General features: G+C 35.8%; 1 protein-coding gene and 1 pseudogene across 1 annotated transcript in view; one reads left to right on the forward strand and one right to left on the reverse strand.

Annotated features, from left to right (window-relative positions):
• PIP4P2 (phosphatidylinositol-4,5-bisphosphate 4-phosphatase 2) overlaps window positions 1-15,793 on the reverse strand; it is a 53,208-nt gene that overhangs the window by 16,344 nt on the left and 21,071 nt on the right. Inside the window, exons 2-5 of the mRNA XM_026495771.4 lie at window positions 14,592-14,740; window positions 10,571-10,677; window positions 9,034-9,157; window positions 1-53 (exon numbers count right to left, since the gene is read on the reverse strand). Of these exons, the coding sequence (XP_026351556.1) occupies window positions 1-53; window positions 9,034-9,157; window positions 10,571-10,677; window positions 14,592-14,740 (433 nt within the window). The remainder of the gene's footprint in view (window positions 54-9,033; window positions 9,158-10,570; window positions 10,678-14,591; window positions 14,741-15,793) is intronic.
• On the forward strand, window positions 5,547-6,013 carry LOC123000832 (nudC domain-containing protein 2-like; annotated as a pseudogene).

Consider the following 15,793-nt stretch of genomic DNA (forward strand, 5'->3'; position numbering starts at 1 on the left):
ATTTTTTTGCAGTGTGGGCATTTTGCCAGAGTGTTGAACCGCAGTTCCATCCACTGTAAATAAAAAGAAAAGATTGAAAAGAAAAACAACTGAAAACTATCCAATCTGATAAGATGTTTCTTTTAGTTCAAATGTTACCAGGGATCACAGCAGAAGCTACCCCCTTCTCACGGTTATAGGACCTTTTCCCCTCAACACTTCTTCCCCTCCCTTAAAATAAAGTTTGGGATTCTCCTCTGCAACAGTTCCCATGACTTGTTCAAGGTTCTGACGCAATCTAGGCTGGCTTTATAATGAAATCTGAACGTAACGCTGTAATTAGGGTCATTTCTTTCAGTTTTAGGTCTCAGTTCATTCCCAAGGAATAAAAACCTATTTCATGGACCTTCAAAAGATGTTTTGCCTTTAAATCTTAAGGACTAAGGGGGCCTGGGTTGTTCAGTCAGTTAAGCACCTGCCTTCGGCTCAGGTCATGATCCCAGGGACCTGGGATGGAGCCCGAGCTGGGGACCCTGCTCAGTAGGGCGTCAGCTTCTCCCTCTCCCTCTGTCCCTACCCTCTACCACTGCTCGTGCTCTGTCTTTTTGCACTCTCTATCGCAAATAAATAAATAAAATCTTTGTAAAAAAATCTTGAGGATGAGCCTTTTAAATATATGGATATTTCAATTCATTACTAAAATACAACTATTTATAGTCTAATTACGTAGGAAACTCACAAAGTAAATAAACTAAACAAATAAGATACAGAGAGAATTCAAGTCAGCCAGCTCTCTCTGTTCTGTCCTTGCTTATTCTATGTAACAAAAAAATACTCCTTCTACCGTGCAAATTCTCTTCCGTGTGAATGTAGATAATAGAATGAGCTATTTTCCTTGTTATTGAGATATTTGAAATGGTTTACGGGTAGTGGGTTAAAGTCTTTGAAAGAATGTGCAATATAAATTTAAAGTAAATCTTAACCACAAAATGTATATTTATTTATTTTTTTAAGATTTTATTTATTTATTTGACAGAGAGAGAGACAGCCAGCGAGAGAGGGAACACAGCAGGGGAGTGGGAGAGGAAGAAGCAGGCTCCCAGCGGAGGAGCCCGATGTGGGGCTCGATCCCAGAATGCTGGGATCACGCCCTGAGCCAAAGGCAGACGCCCAACGACTGAGCCACCCAGGCGCCCCCACAAAATGTATATTTAAAAGTCCCTTTTTCGTCTTCCATTTTGCTTGCTTTTCTATATTCCTTCTTGCAAAGGGTCTATTTCCTTTATGGTTTTAGGATAATTCCTTTAAGTGCTTCAGTTTTATCAACAAAACAACTTTTCTTTTATTAAAATTAATTTTTGTTTAGGATTCTAAATCACTCCTGTCTCTTTCCATAACTTTCCAAGTAGGGCTTCAATAAATTATACGTATCCAAATGTTTTCCACACAATAGAAGATAACTTTCAGAAAGTATTTGATGCATAACAGGTTTTTTTATTTTTAAAAATTATTAACTTAAAAAAATAATAAATCTGGGTTTTCCTAGACTTCTCTGTCTTCATTTTTATTTGAAAACTCAAAGTTAGTGAAGCTGGAAATGATCTCTCAGTCACACAGTAGGCACATGGAGTCTCAAGATAAATGAAACTTTACTTGAATGTTCATTCTCTTTTCAAAATGATTATTTTTCAACATCTGAGAATGCCAGACCAATGCTACATTTTTTTGTTCAGGCACCAGTAAATCTTTCTTTCATACTTACTTTGTAACAAGTTAACTTATGGCAAAACTTAATAGTAAAAATGCCAGAATTATCGTGCTAAACAAAGATTTCTAGAGTTTTACAGAATATTAAGTGAAGAATCCAGAAATCTTACTGGGTACTTTTTTTTTTTTTAGAGAGAGAGAGAACATGGGGGAGGGAAAGAGGGAAAGGGAATCTTAAGTAGGCTTCATGCCCAGCAGTAAAACCCTGAGATCATGACCTGAGCCAAAATCAAGAGTCGGATGCTTAATCGCCAGAGTCACCCAGGCACCCCTTTTTTACATTATTGTAATTAGTTTTAGGACAGTTGCTGAACTTGTAGTCATTTCAAATTTTATTTATAAATAACAAACTTAAGTTCTTCATAGTTAAAGAACCAAAGTAGTTAAGGAGGCAGTTATGAAACCCTTGAGAAAGTGGAACTCAAAATCCAAGCTTGAAGGCTAATATGTTGGCATAGGAATTTTAGAATTTTAATGACCAACCTAAGGAGATGATTTAGTCCAATATTATAATTTAATAGTGCTCTTCATTTCAGCATAGATTATGCATGGTAAATTCAATGATAACTGACAAACAGCTAAGACTTCATTATGTGATTAGTAAATTATAGAGCCAGCAACCTAACACATTGGGCTTTGTTATCTCCAAGTACTCACTTAAATGCAGCAAACTAAGAATTAAGCATCTACATTAGAAATAATTTCGTCCTACTCTATTCATGTGAATGCAAACACCTGTGCTTGTGAAAGGAAGTTGACTACTGTTCTTCTACCTAAAACGCAGCCTCTACTCTTAGAATTTTATTGCCAGAACTTCAATAGGGGAAAAAAAACAAAATTATCTATTTTCTATTGGAAATATTAAAGGCAACTTCTCTAAAACTCAATCATGTTTAGTAGAGGTCATCCAATATTTGACTTATTTCTAACTATTCTATGTAACAGATAAACTTAGTTTCCCCAAGATATATATATATATTTTAATCAATCTTAGAAGGCCATGAGAAAGTTATCCTGCTAAAAATGAATCCTTTGATAGTACCTTACTGGATTTTAATTTTTAATGGACACAATAGGTGACTGGTGTCATTACTTTGAATTATGCACCTTAAAACTATTGTTACTTTCTGCTATGACACCAAACCATATGTCCTGTGTCCAAATGAGGAAAATCTGACCCTGACTGAAGGTACTGCGCAGGCTCACTTCAGAGCAAAGTTTGAACCATCGTCTATGATTCAGGTACATACTATAGATTGTTTCTATGGGGGCATGCCAACCCCAGAGTCAGCTATTGGTTAACAAAGCATCTGGACCTGCCTTTCATCAGCAAGAGAGAACACCTGCCCCATTGAAATGCAAAATTAAACTCCACTGTTCAGTGTCTTAAGAAACTTCTTTATATTTCATGCAGGGCTAGCTAAAGGCTATGTATTCCCTTTACTCTTCTGGAAAATTATTTTCTAAGCAATAGCCCTCAAAATATTATTCTGACTAGATGATGTCCTCAAAATGGTTTAGAGGTTAAAAAAACGTAGGGGCACCTAAGCGGCTCAGTCAGTTAAGCATCTGACTCTTGGTTTTGGCTCAGGTCCTGGTCTTACAGTCATGAGATTGAGCCCCACCGCATCAGGCTCTGTGCTCAGTAGGGAGTCTGCTTGGAGATTCTCTCCCTCTGCCCCTCCTGCCTCTTAAAATAAATAAATAAACCTTTAAAAAAAAATGTTTGTAAATACTACATTAAAACTCTTCCTGGGTAGTAACAATGATGCATGCTAAAAGTGCTTAAGAATACACCTGTAAAAAGATTGTGTTTAGTCTTTTGTTTATCCTAGCAATTCCCAATGACCATGGAACCCTTTATTCACATAACACCTATTATTATCCTATAAAGTGAGTGTCGTATTGAATATACTTTGGAAAACACAAATCTAACTTTTCTAAACATTACCCATGGTTCCAGCCAGGCTGTGAAATGAAGAATGTGAATAATGTGAATTTATAGTAAATTTAGCTTTAGCACCATAACATTGATATACTAAAAGATGTTATTATAAACAGAAGGTTGTTGAGGACACAGTTCATTATATGGTTCTTTTATCTTAGTCAATGGAAATAATTCTCTTTCAGGTCACAGTATTCCAAAAAACCCTCTCCTCTGTGATCTTTTTAAAAACCATCATGAATATCTTGTAAGAGATCATGTTTTCCTTTTTTCATTGACTCTAGAAGTCTCACATATAAAATTCAGACTAATCTTAGCAACTGCACAGGATTAAATATTACACATATTTATATTCTTATGTACGACTGACTTATGTTTTTCTGCCCTTTTTTTCACTATTCCTGATTTTTTCATATTTCCTTTTCAATGTCATTGAACTTTGGAACTTGTCTCAATTGTTTCTAGGCCTTGTAAGGCAAGGCTGAAACAAGGTTGAGAAAAAGTAAATGAATCCTAATAGTCAAAAGCTTGAAGGACAAAGAACATACTACAAAGGATATAAGACTATTTGTGATCGGCATAATAATAAGGTTAAGGTAAAGTTCTTGAGTCAGAATTGAGAGATTTGCAGCCTATTTATTCTTTATGACACTGCATATCTCTCATTAATCTGAAACTCTCCAAAGTAATAGCCACCCCATAGGTATGTACTGTGTTCCCTTAATCACCAAAAACTTTGTTTTTTAGAAATTTTTAAGTCATCTTTAAATATCATATATTAATCCAAAACAGCCTTTCCTGCTGAAGAATCAAGTTTTTAATCATATTTACTGTGCTAATATGCTAATATGATTCACTTGCCTACACTAAGTATTAAGTAAATAAGAGTTAGTTTTAGAAGTTAATCTCTGGATTGCACATTACTTTAGTAATTTTCTCTTAGGGTGAAAAGATCTAAATGCATAAGCTACTTTTTAAAGTAAGAAAAACCATGTCACATACCTATCTTTTAACCTCTCAATTTGGATCATTCTCTAGAATTCACTGCCAGATGATTTCAAAAAATTAAATATGAACTTTTTAATGTCTTTGATTTTCCTTTTTTCCTCACTCCCCTATCTACTCTATTGTCAGTATGTCACTTCTCTCTGAAAAGCCTTATGCTATTCCCAAGCACCATCTTCACTTTTCTGGACAATAAAAGCCAAACATTAGTCTTGTTCCTCTTCAGGCTTGCCCTGATGCAATCCATTCTATACATAGCACCCAAATATACAGAATTAGCTATAAAACTTTACTCAGCTTTCCATTAGTCTTAGGAAAATGTCACTTACTCTAGGCTAGGTACTTCTACGCGTGCACTAAGAACACTCTGTTATTTCCTACTATAGTCTAAACGCATTCCATGTAATTCTTGTTTGAATTGTCTTTCTTCTCCAATTAGACTAGAAAACTCCATAAGGGCAGGAAATGTGCCTTCCTGTTTCCCCAGCATGTAGCCCAGTGCCTGATAGGCACTCAGTATATGTTTTTGAACATATGAAATCAGCTCACTTACATTGTGGCTATAAGATTCCCCATGGCAAGGATTTAGAATACAAAATATAACTGAGCAAAATGCAAATGTAGTTATGGAGGGAAGCTCTCTGAAGTCAGTTGAAAAAAAATGTTTTGAAGATTTTAAAATGGTATTTCAAAATATAATTTGTTCACATATAAGAAAAAAATAAATGTATTTAATATATATTCAATGTAGTCAAATCACTTGATATCTATCAAAACCTACAGTCTGTTATCCTGTAGTAAAGCAGTATAACCTCACTCCGTGGGGCTGCCGCTGGGAGGCCCCTGGAGGATGTTGGCCCCATCTGAGGAGCACAGTGGGGTGGTTCCATGCGGGACGCCATGCGGCCAGTGGTACCAGATCGTGGAGGAGGTATTCACTGAAGGTCAGCTGCCACCAGGCACTCGCGCCCAGGACATCCAGCGCGGCCTGCAGAGCCAGTACGTCGCAGTGGCCTGGGTGGTTGCGAGATCATTAAGGGCTGGCTTTTCGATTCTACAACAATGATGAGGGAACATGGACTTTGGAGGACAGAAAAATGGTCCCTACTGTTCTTACAAAGACACAAAGGGACGCAGCAAATTGTTGGACTTCTAGAATCTGAATATGTAACTGATCCTTGGGTGTAAGACCAAACGCAGGGAAAACTTACATTAGAGAGATTCCAGAAAGAAAATCCTGGTTTTGACTTCAGTGGAACAGAAATCTCAGGAAACTATACTAAAGATGGAACAGATGTCGCAAATCTTGAGAAATAACCACTACTCATTTTTGCTTCATCCTGTGGATCCCGGCAGATGTTGCCAACTTAATCAAAGGAATAGATTATATGATGGAAGGAAAATGTGGATACCTGCAGTTAACAAATTGCTGAGTATCTTTAACTATGGTTCTAAAAATTGCATTCAAATATGACTTACATAGGAAACATCTTAAATACTGCGGAAACTATTCTACTAGTAGAGAGTAACTTTTTTTTGGATTTGTGTTTTTGCTCAGCCTGAAGTTTCATATGTTGCATTTTACTAATTTCGTATTTAACCTGTATTTTTAATACAAAAAACATTAGGGTAAAGATCATGTGAAATGACTGGGTACCTTCAGGGACAATTAAATTTTTCTTTCAATAAGTGTACTGCAGGAGTAGTGTTCAATAAACTTTTCTAAATAGGAAAAAAAACAGTATATAGTAATTTTCAAAAAGAAGTTTGTTAACTATTTCCACCAGGTATATCTAATTTATGTACTTCGTTACTGATTTAATCAATAAAACAAAAATGGAAGGAAGATCTATTTTCTCCTACTATGTCAGAAAAATCCTAACAATTCTGATTAAGGTCATTTCCATTTCCTTTCCCAAACTTGACTAAAATGATAGCAAATGAATTTAAAAATGTATAATACCATAAGGATAAAGAGGAGAAATGGCCTCCAATTTTTGGACAATGGGAAGTTAACAGGGACTTGGCAGCTGGCTTAGTGAAAGGGATGCTGCAAGTTGAAGGCTGTCTGCAGAGAGCTATGTCAACGCAAAGCTGGTTCACACTGCAGAAAGGCAGAGCGATGCAGCTCTCGGGGCTACTACGTGCTTTCCCAGGTGGGGCTGGGGGTAGTGGCACAAACAGCACTATCGGCTGTATGCTCTTCCCTGCACACCGCAAAAGCAGAAAGCCCTCTCTCCCCAGTACATGCAAGAGAAGATGGAGAGAGAAACTGGACTACAGAGCTTGTGGACTTAGAACATCAAGCATAGCAGAAGGCAAGAATAAAACATTCTAAAAAGAAAGGAATTAAGTTCAAGTCTACGGTTTGAACAGTGGGTGAGACCGTCTCCTCATTACCTTTCTTAACTCCTAAATGCTGTCTCCCTGGTATATCACCCACAAGAAATGGGAGGATTGTTCCCCAGAGACACTTGCCCTCAAAGAAGACTTCTTGATACTAAGAGTTGACAGCTCTTCAAAAAATGAGAAAAGGGGGAAGAAAAAGAACTGGAAGAGTTAGAAGGAGGAGGAGAGTGAGAAGGAAGGAAGGAAGGAAGGAAGGAAGGAAGGAAGGAAGGAAGGAAGGAAGAAAGGAAAGGAGAAACTTCACCCCTGCTACATGAATAGAGTTTCCAATCAGGGCTGAGCCTCCAATATAAATGAACTCTGCAGTATAATCTCTACCACAAAAGAAAAGAAAAAGAAAAAGTGGGGAGAAAACAGACAAGGCATAAAGAAGAACAATACCTCAGAAAAACAACAACAACAACAATAGTTTCAGAAAGATGCCGTAGAGAAGAGAATGCTCTTTAGAAAAAGGTAAAAAATAACCAGAGAATGCAGGAAAACTCTTCAAAATTAAAAATTAAGTTAAATAATCTGAAATTAAAATTTTGAATTAAGTTTAGAAGACATAGTTGGATAAGTTTCTCAGTAAGTAAAAGAAAAAGGCAAAACTAAAAAGAAAATGTAAAGAAAAGAAAAGAAAAGAAAGGAAAAGAAAGAAAGAAAGAAAGAAAGAAAGAAAGAAAGAAAGAAAGAAAGAAAGAAAGAAAGAGAAAGAAAGAAAGAAAGACAAAATTCAGGTGATCTAAAGAAAGGATTCTAGAAAGAAGGACCAAAGAAAATAGTGTGGACTATAAGAGGGCCCACTGAGTACCCAGACAATGAGTTCAAACATATTCTCCCTAAGACACATTCTTTTTAAGAATTAAATTTGAGTATAGTTACCCTACAACATCACATTCGTTTCAAGTGAGCAACGTAGTGATTCAACTCTAAACTATGCTATGCTCAGTTGAATATATATATATATAAATATATATATATAAAATATAGGGAATATATATAATATATAATAGCTTTATAATTATATTTATAATTATAAATTATAAATAGCTTTATAATCCTATTTGACATTGAAATTATGTACATGAATTACTCTACTAAAAATTAAAATTAGAAGGAAAAAAAGCAAATCATCTACACTTTCTTAAATGGGTCCATCTCTTAGTTTATCCCAAGACAGCAGATCTTGCAGTGCAAGACCACTAGTGACCTCAGCCCTGCCCATGCTCACACTCTGAAAGTTTTCATTACTACTTAGGTTCTAAGGAAAATTGTTGTCTCCCACGAAGGCTGAATAACAAAAGAAAATCTTCCTGACAGAGTAAAGCATTAGGAAATTAACTTTTAAAAATCAAACTTAGGGTTAAAGTTAAAAGCAGTAAAACAAGAACTCCTGTAAATTTTGCTTATATCTAAGTACTTACACCTTATTTTTTTTTCCAAGTAGTTTATCTAATTATGGACACCGGAGTTAATTCCCTTTACTCCAAGTTTAATTTTTAAAAATCAGAAAAAAAATGATAAATTATAATAAGAATTTTTCTTGAATCTAGAAACCACAAAGCAGGGCCACCTCTTGAGACTGTGCACTTTGTTTTCTGCTGAGGAGGTGACAGTAAAGCTAAGATTCAGCCACACACCACGCCAAGACACCCATGTTGCTAAGCCCAGAAGGAAAGGGCACTGTTTCTCACTGGCCTACCCAGACAGGCCCCTTTTTGCAAATGAACCAACCAGAGGATGTACCTTTTATCTGATTCACAAAAGATGCAGGACATCCCAGATGCACCTCTGATTAACTGTCTTTCTTAGAAAGGTTTTCTTTTAATCTTCTGACTAATTTGCAGTTGGATAAAACTATAAGACCATGAGCAGTGGTCAAATGTATGTGATCATGACCTACATTTACAGAGTGATGCCACTATGACAAATGTCTGGTTACTTACCAGGAATGTGTTTCCACAATGCCCACACACGACCCTTGTACCTTCTGGCTGGACTGGCAATGCAGGTTGGGCTGGCTGTTCTTCAGATATAAGCATTACTGGGCTAAGGTTAATTATGCGTCTACTGTGGAGAGAGAAAGGAAACAACTTTATTACCCCACAAATGGACTGAGGGCAAAACCTGTAATATATGGCATAGCACTGAAAATAGATTATACTTGTTTTATAAATTGTCAGGCTTTGAAGCCAAATTCACAGAAAGTAGCAATGATTTCAAAAGTAAAAAAAAAAAACGACTTTTTTAAATATTTGTGATAGAAACCATGTATTGGTTCTAATCAATGGTTTTGGGAACCATTTAACTGCCATTTCTAAGTTCCTACAAGTTCAGCTCAGAGCGTCATTTGTATCATTCCCTGTCTAGGAAGACAAGTTGAGTTTGGTAGAGGACTACACACATTAAAATATCCTCCATCAACAATTACGTGTGTGCTATGAAGGTACAAAGTGCTGAGTCACAGCCAGATTTCTCCAGGTGGGCTGGTATTCTTTGATGTCTATTTAGCCAGAGTTGGACAAAAAGGAAAATGGGAGGTTTCTTTCCTGTCTATTCTATCAGATGGGGTTGCAAATGATTCATATAATGGTCAAAATGCCAGAAATCACACAAAAAACACAGTGAAAGTCTTGACATACTCCTATCTGGGCACATCTATACTGGCATTTGATAAGGGCAAACAGCTCCAGAATTTATTGCACAGATTATGTTCAGCAAAGACTAGTATCGCACACAGTGAGGTATACAGTGACGACTAGAACACTTCCAGGTTAAGATGAATTACATCAAAGGTAAACTAGGTGGTCACTTTTATTTTTTATTTTTCTCTGAAACATATTTAATCACTTCATATATATATATATATACATATGTATACATATATGTATATACACATACATATACATACATATATGCAAATATATGCATATATATGCGCATATATATTACAGTTGGGTGTCACCTCCCTTCACTGATAGAACAGATGTCTGAAGTGGCTTGCAAATAGTGTTCTTAAAAACACCTTTACTGCAACTGTTTAAACACCTGACTACATGCATTACACAACGGGTTTATTCTATTCACTCAGATAACACTTGTCTGCAGGTTGCAACTAGAGATCTCATAAATACCCTTATTACAAGCATTCTTAATAACCTCACTATACACATAACAATGGGGATAAGTGGTTACTTTTAAATAAGTTTAAGGAGTCACTAATTTATTAGAGTGCATTAAGTACTTATATAACATCAAGAGAACTTTCCTTGCTCACTGAAGAATATTATCTTATAAATACTTGTGATCATTAATTTCAAACTAATCACATCATTCCTTTTAACAAAGAAACAATAATAATCTAGGTCCTGTGTTCACTTTGAGGACAAAGACTAGAGCAAAGCCTGGCACATAATAAGCCTTTAATAAGTATTTGTAGGATGAACAAATGAATGAACGAATAAATGAATCTTTATCTCTTACCAGTTAGGTCTCGGACATCCTATTCGCCGAGATGTGTCCTTACAAATGAGGAGACAATTACAAGGGCATCTAACATATTTCTTCCCTGTTGGGGGGTTTTTGATTGGCTAGATAAGGGAAGGAAATGCAAACACAGCACATTAACCAAAGGACAGATTGCCAAAGTTTGTTTGTATATAAAAAGGAAATGATTCCTTAAAAATTTAGACCCCCATGGTGCTACCAGAGTACAGGTTAAGGAAAAGTGCATCATAAATGGTTTTAAAATAGTTCAAATGTTGGCAAGCACTCTATGAAATTTGGGGGCTGCTGAGATGTAATTGTGAAGGGTATATTTCAAAATTAGTTTGCAGTGCCCCTTTAATATGAGAAGAAAATTTAAGTTCACAATAAGAATTGTTTTCCCTTTGAAGTTTTAAGACCAGACAAAGTCAACCATCTGTCCTGCCAGGTGCAAACATTCACTACAGGTTCTTGCACCTGTTTGGGAAGAGCAACCTCATTAGGAATAGTGGGCAAAGAGGAGTATATAACAAATGCGGACTTTACTGCCTAGAATATGAGAAGTGATTAATTTTATTACAGCTTTTAACTTAAAAAACAAACAACTTGCAAAAACTCTTAATGCTACCATTTTTTTAGACTTTACAGTAAATTTAAAAGCAAGAATAAACACCAAGAAAACTCCTTTAAATAAAGGACTTAGGCTTGTTAGAGTAAATAACTCTATGAAGCAATGAGGACGAGATCATCACTCCTGGGCATACCTGCCAAAAACGTATAGCTTGAATCAATCATTAGGGAATATCAGACAAACCCAAACTGAGGAACATTCTACAAAACACCTTGCCTGTACTCTTTGAAAATCTCAAGGCAATCAAAGACAAAGAAAGACTACATTAGAGATTAAGGGAGATTAAAGAGACATGATATCCAAATACAGCATGGAATTCTGGATTCACTCCTGGACCATACTGTTGTCGTTGTTTTTAATGGAATCATTGAGCAAATACGAATTAGGTCCAAAGATAGGATAATAGTCATTGTATTAATGTTAATTTCCTGTATTTGATCATTGTACTATAATTACATAAGTGAATGTCCTGTTAGTTTTTTTAAGGAAATTCACACTAAAATGTTTAGGGGTAGAAGAGCCCCATGTCTGCAATTGCCTTAAAAGGTTCTTTAAAAAAATAAAAATAAATTTAAAAATTTTTTTAAAAAGATTATTTATTTCTTTAGAGAGAGAAAGCTAATGTGACAAACTATTAATGCATTTGGGGAATGTGAGTACAGGGTCTGTGGGAATTCTCTGTACATAATATGTACTATTATTTTTGTAACTCTTCTGTGATTCTGTAACACATTTCAAAAAAAAAGATTTAAAAATATAAGTAAACAATCTTGTTATAAATATATAAAAGTTAGCAATAAGTCATCAACAATTTATTAAACTATATAACAGATAAAATCTGATTATCTAAAATTTATAAACAACCAAAATGTATTCCCATCCAATCTAAAATTTCAACAAAACCAGAAATCGGGTTAATTCCTGTATATCCAAATTTTCCCATTAAGTAAATGTGTACTTGGCAAATGACAAGCTTTTTTATATTTTATTCCCACCTTACTTCTAGACTTCAGTTCCCTCATTTACAAAATAAGGTGACTAAACTAGAAGAAGTGGTCTTTAGTGCCCGCCCATACCTTGTGATATCTAATCTGCAGGAAATTGGGGGGGGATGGTATTGTCCTTATGCATAAATTTTAATATTCTTACTTAGTAAAATGAACTTGTATGTGCCTGGTGCTGGGCTGGGCACCTTACCCCTGTAATCCCAAGGGCAACTCTATTAGGTAGATATTATTCTGATATCACTCTACATGAGGAAACGCAGTGTGGAGAAGGTAAGTCTCAAGGATAGACAGCTCCAAGTGGCAGAGCAAGGATTCAAACCCCAGCCCATCAGCCTCCAGATCTCAGACTCATAATCACGCAGCCAATTAGCTCTACTCTCCCTCCAGGACTTCTCAACTTTTCCATTAACTTGCCCTAGAAATTGCTTCTCCCTTAACCTTAAATTCTATATTCTCTAAGCCTTGCTAAAATTTGTCCGTCTTTTCTCTCCCCCAACTTCTCTCCTTTCTTTCCCAATTCTATCTACTGAAATAAGAAGGACTTTCATTAGCCTTGTTTTTTGGCTTTATGTTTCGTTTTTTTAATCTCCTCAGAAATATCAGGTTCCTATCAGAGGTGGCTGCCCAGGAGAATAGACACACTGATCCCCTGTTTTAGGTGACATGAGGAGAATGAAGCACAGTGAAACTGAGCAGGGGACGGTGATAGTGAACAGAAGGGAGCTGCTCTGTTGGACCCTGGTCCATTTATCTGTTTTCTCCAACCCATAATTTCTCCAGAGAAGCTGCTAGTTGCTTAACACCTCTTCACTCATAAATTTAAGATCAAATTATATTGCAAACATTGGCAAGGCATCTGTTAAGGCACTCCTCACACACATTTCCCTCCTCTTCTCCTGCCCTGTAATATAACTGATCCCACACAAGGCAATCTAATTAGATACTATTCATTTTCTCTAGAATATTGAGAAATACTTACATTTCCTTACTTAACAGGAGTTATAATGATATAAAAATGTCAGCACAATTTTATGTCCAGAAGTAGTTTATTTGTACCCAAATCCTATTGTTCTGGAATAATGAACTCATCATTTCTGAGTAGCCAGATTGAGGCTGTTAGCTAAATCCATAGCCTGCTCTGTTTACTTCCAAGGGTAAATACAAAGCTTTAAAAGTTTTTTTCTACTCATTAAACAAAAGTTTGTAGGGATGGTGGAATAAGGAGAAAAAATCAACAGTAACATCAAATCCAAAGAAATCTTTCAGGTCTTGGGTTTTTGTTTTTTTGTTGTTTGTTTTTTTTAATTGCCATCTATGTCTGACAACTCTTATTTGGTTGCTAACTCTAAAATGAGCACTACAGAGGTTAATGCCAAGTTTGCTAGTGAGTGTTCAACCTAAAAAGAAAATAGCTGGCTTTATAAGTATCGCCTCTATTTACACAGTAAAGTTCATCTCCAAATGATGTCCCTCATAAAAAAATATATATTTACAATGAAATATATTGCTTCATTACTTAAGGTTTTATTTTATGACTTTTCTGTGAAACATATAAAGCCCAGTATACATGTTTCATGGTTCCCAGAGACACAATAATCTCTGACTTTTTTAAAGACTTTTCTAAAAAGGAAAAATATACAAATACCAACAACTAATATTTAACTGCAGATTTTGAGACTGAAATTTTTAAAATAAAGCTAAACACAAAAGTAGAAATATATTTAATCTAACTAGTAAACACTTCACCAGTTCATTACTTGAAATTGTAAAAATTTAACTTAAAATGTAGTTGTTCTTCTCAAGGTTCCGTTAAAAAAAATGTGCCCTTCAAATTTTTTGAATATTTCTCTAAATTACTATCAAGCAAATAGAATAAAATACCAAGCTTTTTAAAGACTTTGGCACCGCTATCAATAATAAACGCATAATCTTGAGTCCAGAAAAACCATACAGACATCCTACAGATGTAAAGCAAGTTCAAATAATTTTTGACAGAGTAAGTACAAAGTCCACATTCGAAGTGCAATTTGGTATATCTTCATTTTTGTGAAAATCAAAATGGATATAGCTGTGATGTGGAGAGACACTGAGGGTAATTATAAATACCTGACTAGGGTCAGTCTCATGTTAGAAAGTAAAGAGCCAAATGGCATTATACTTAGATTCACCATGAAATTTTCATGATGGAATTAACTTTAAACACCTGGAGACATCTTTGTATGATAAAACAGAACTAGAGAGAAGAAAGAAAGGATGAGAAAATATGGCCATATCTATATCCAGCCCACAATTACCTTTAAGTAACATTACTGGAGTATTTCCTTTAGAGACAAGATGGCAGATAACAATTTATGCTTTATTAATGGAAATCCCCACTTACCGTAGCTTCATTGCAAACCGTGCACTTAACCACATGCTGGTGAAGCTTGCCATCCAAGTTGATGAGAGATTGGCACACGCGGCAGTTTATTACTGGAATCCCACTGGCATCGGGACTGGCAATGGCTGTATACGGAGGTGGGAGTTCCGCTGTAAAGGATATCAGTCATTGTGATCAGTGGTATCACAGAGAAGAGAAGTAAAGCAGAAACTATCCAAATGACCTCATTGTTGTATTTATGTTTTTAAAGCTAGCCAACTTATCCTAGTTTCAGAGCACAAACACACATGGGACTACATTGTGAAGTAGAATATTTCTTACTCTGATAACATCTAAATCATGTTTGCCTCGGTCTACCCAAATGATCCGGTTTCCTTTTACTAACCTATATGCGACATACCCACTCTTCCTGCATGAACTCGTGGAGCTTGTAAGGGGATCGTGATGATTCATGCCTAAAGAATCTGACACTAATGATCTGATTACCAAGAAAGAGAAATAGTCCGTGAGAGCAAAGTTTTTAAATTACGTACACATACCCATAAATCATGCAGCTGCCATGCTGTGTTTATAAAGGGACGAGTATATAACTGCTGGCCATAACAACAACAAAACAGTTTTGGTGACAGTTCAGGAGAGACAAAAGTGAACGTAGGAAAACTAAATGTATCAACATGGAACAGAGCTAATTGGAATGGAACAATGCTAATTTCAGACACAAAACAAAAATAAACTTAACATTTTTTTATCTCAAATTTTTAACTTTAACATTAAAAATCCAGGAAATGCACTTAAGTATTTATGGGTAAAAAATATGATGTCTGGGATTTAGTTTAAATATTCTAAGACAAAAATGGTTTAATAGATGAAACAAGATTAGCAAAATGTTGATAATGAAGAAATATGATGACATAGAAAGTCATTTTGTTCTTACTATTTTCGTGTGTGTTTGGAAATTGCCAGAATAGGGGCGCCTGAATGGCTCAGCCAGTTGGGCGTCTGACTCTTGGTTTCGGCTTGAGTCGTGATCTCAGAGTCCTGGGACTGAGCCCTGTGTGTGTCAGGATCTGTGCTCAGCTGGGAGTCTGCTTGGGATTCTCTCTCCCTGTCCCTCTCCCTCTGCCCCTCCCCACTCCATGCTCACTCACTCTCTCTCTCTCTCAGATAAATAAATAAACCTTAAAAAAGAAAACAAAATTCCC

The sequence above is a fragment of the Ursus arctos genome, unplaced genomic scaffold (genome assembly GCF_023065955.2).
Source record: "Ursus arctos isolate Adak ecotype North America unplaced genomic scaffold, UrsArc2.0 scaffold_6, whole genome shotgun sequence".
In the NCBI taxonomy this organism is placed as follows: Eukaryota; Metazoa; Chordata; class Mammalia; order Carnivora; family Ursidae; genus Ursus; species Ursus arctos.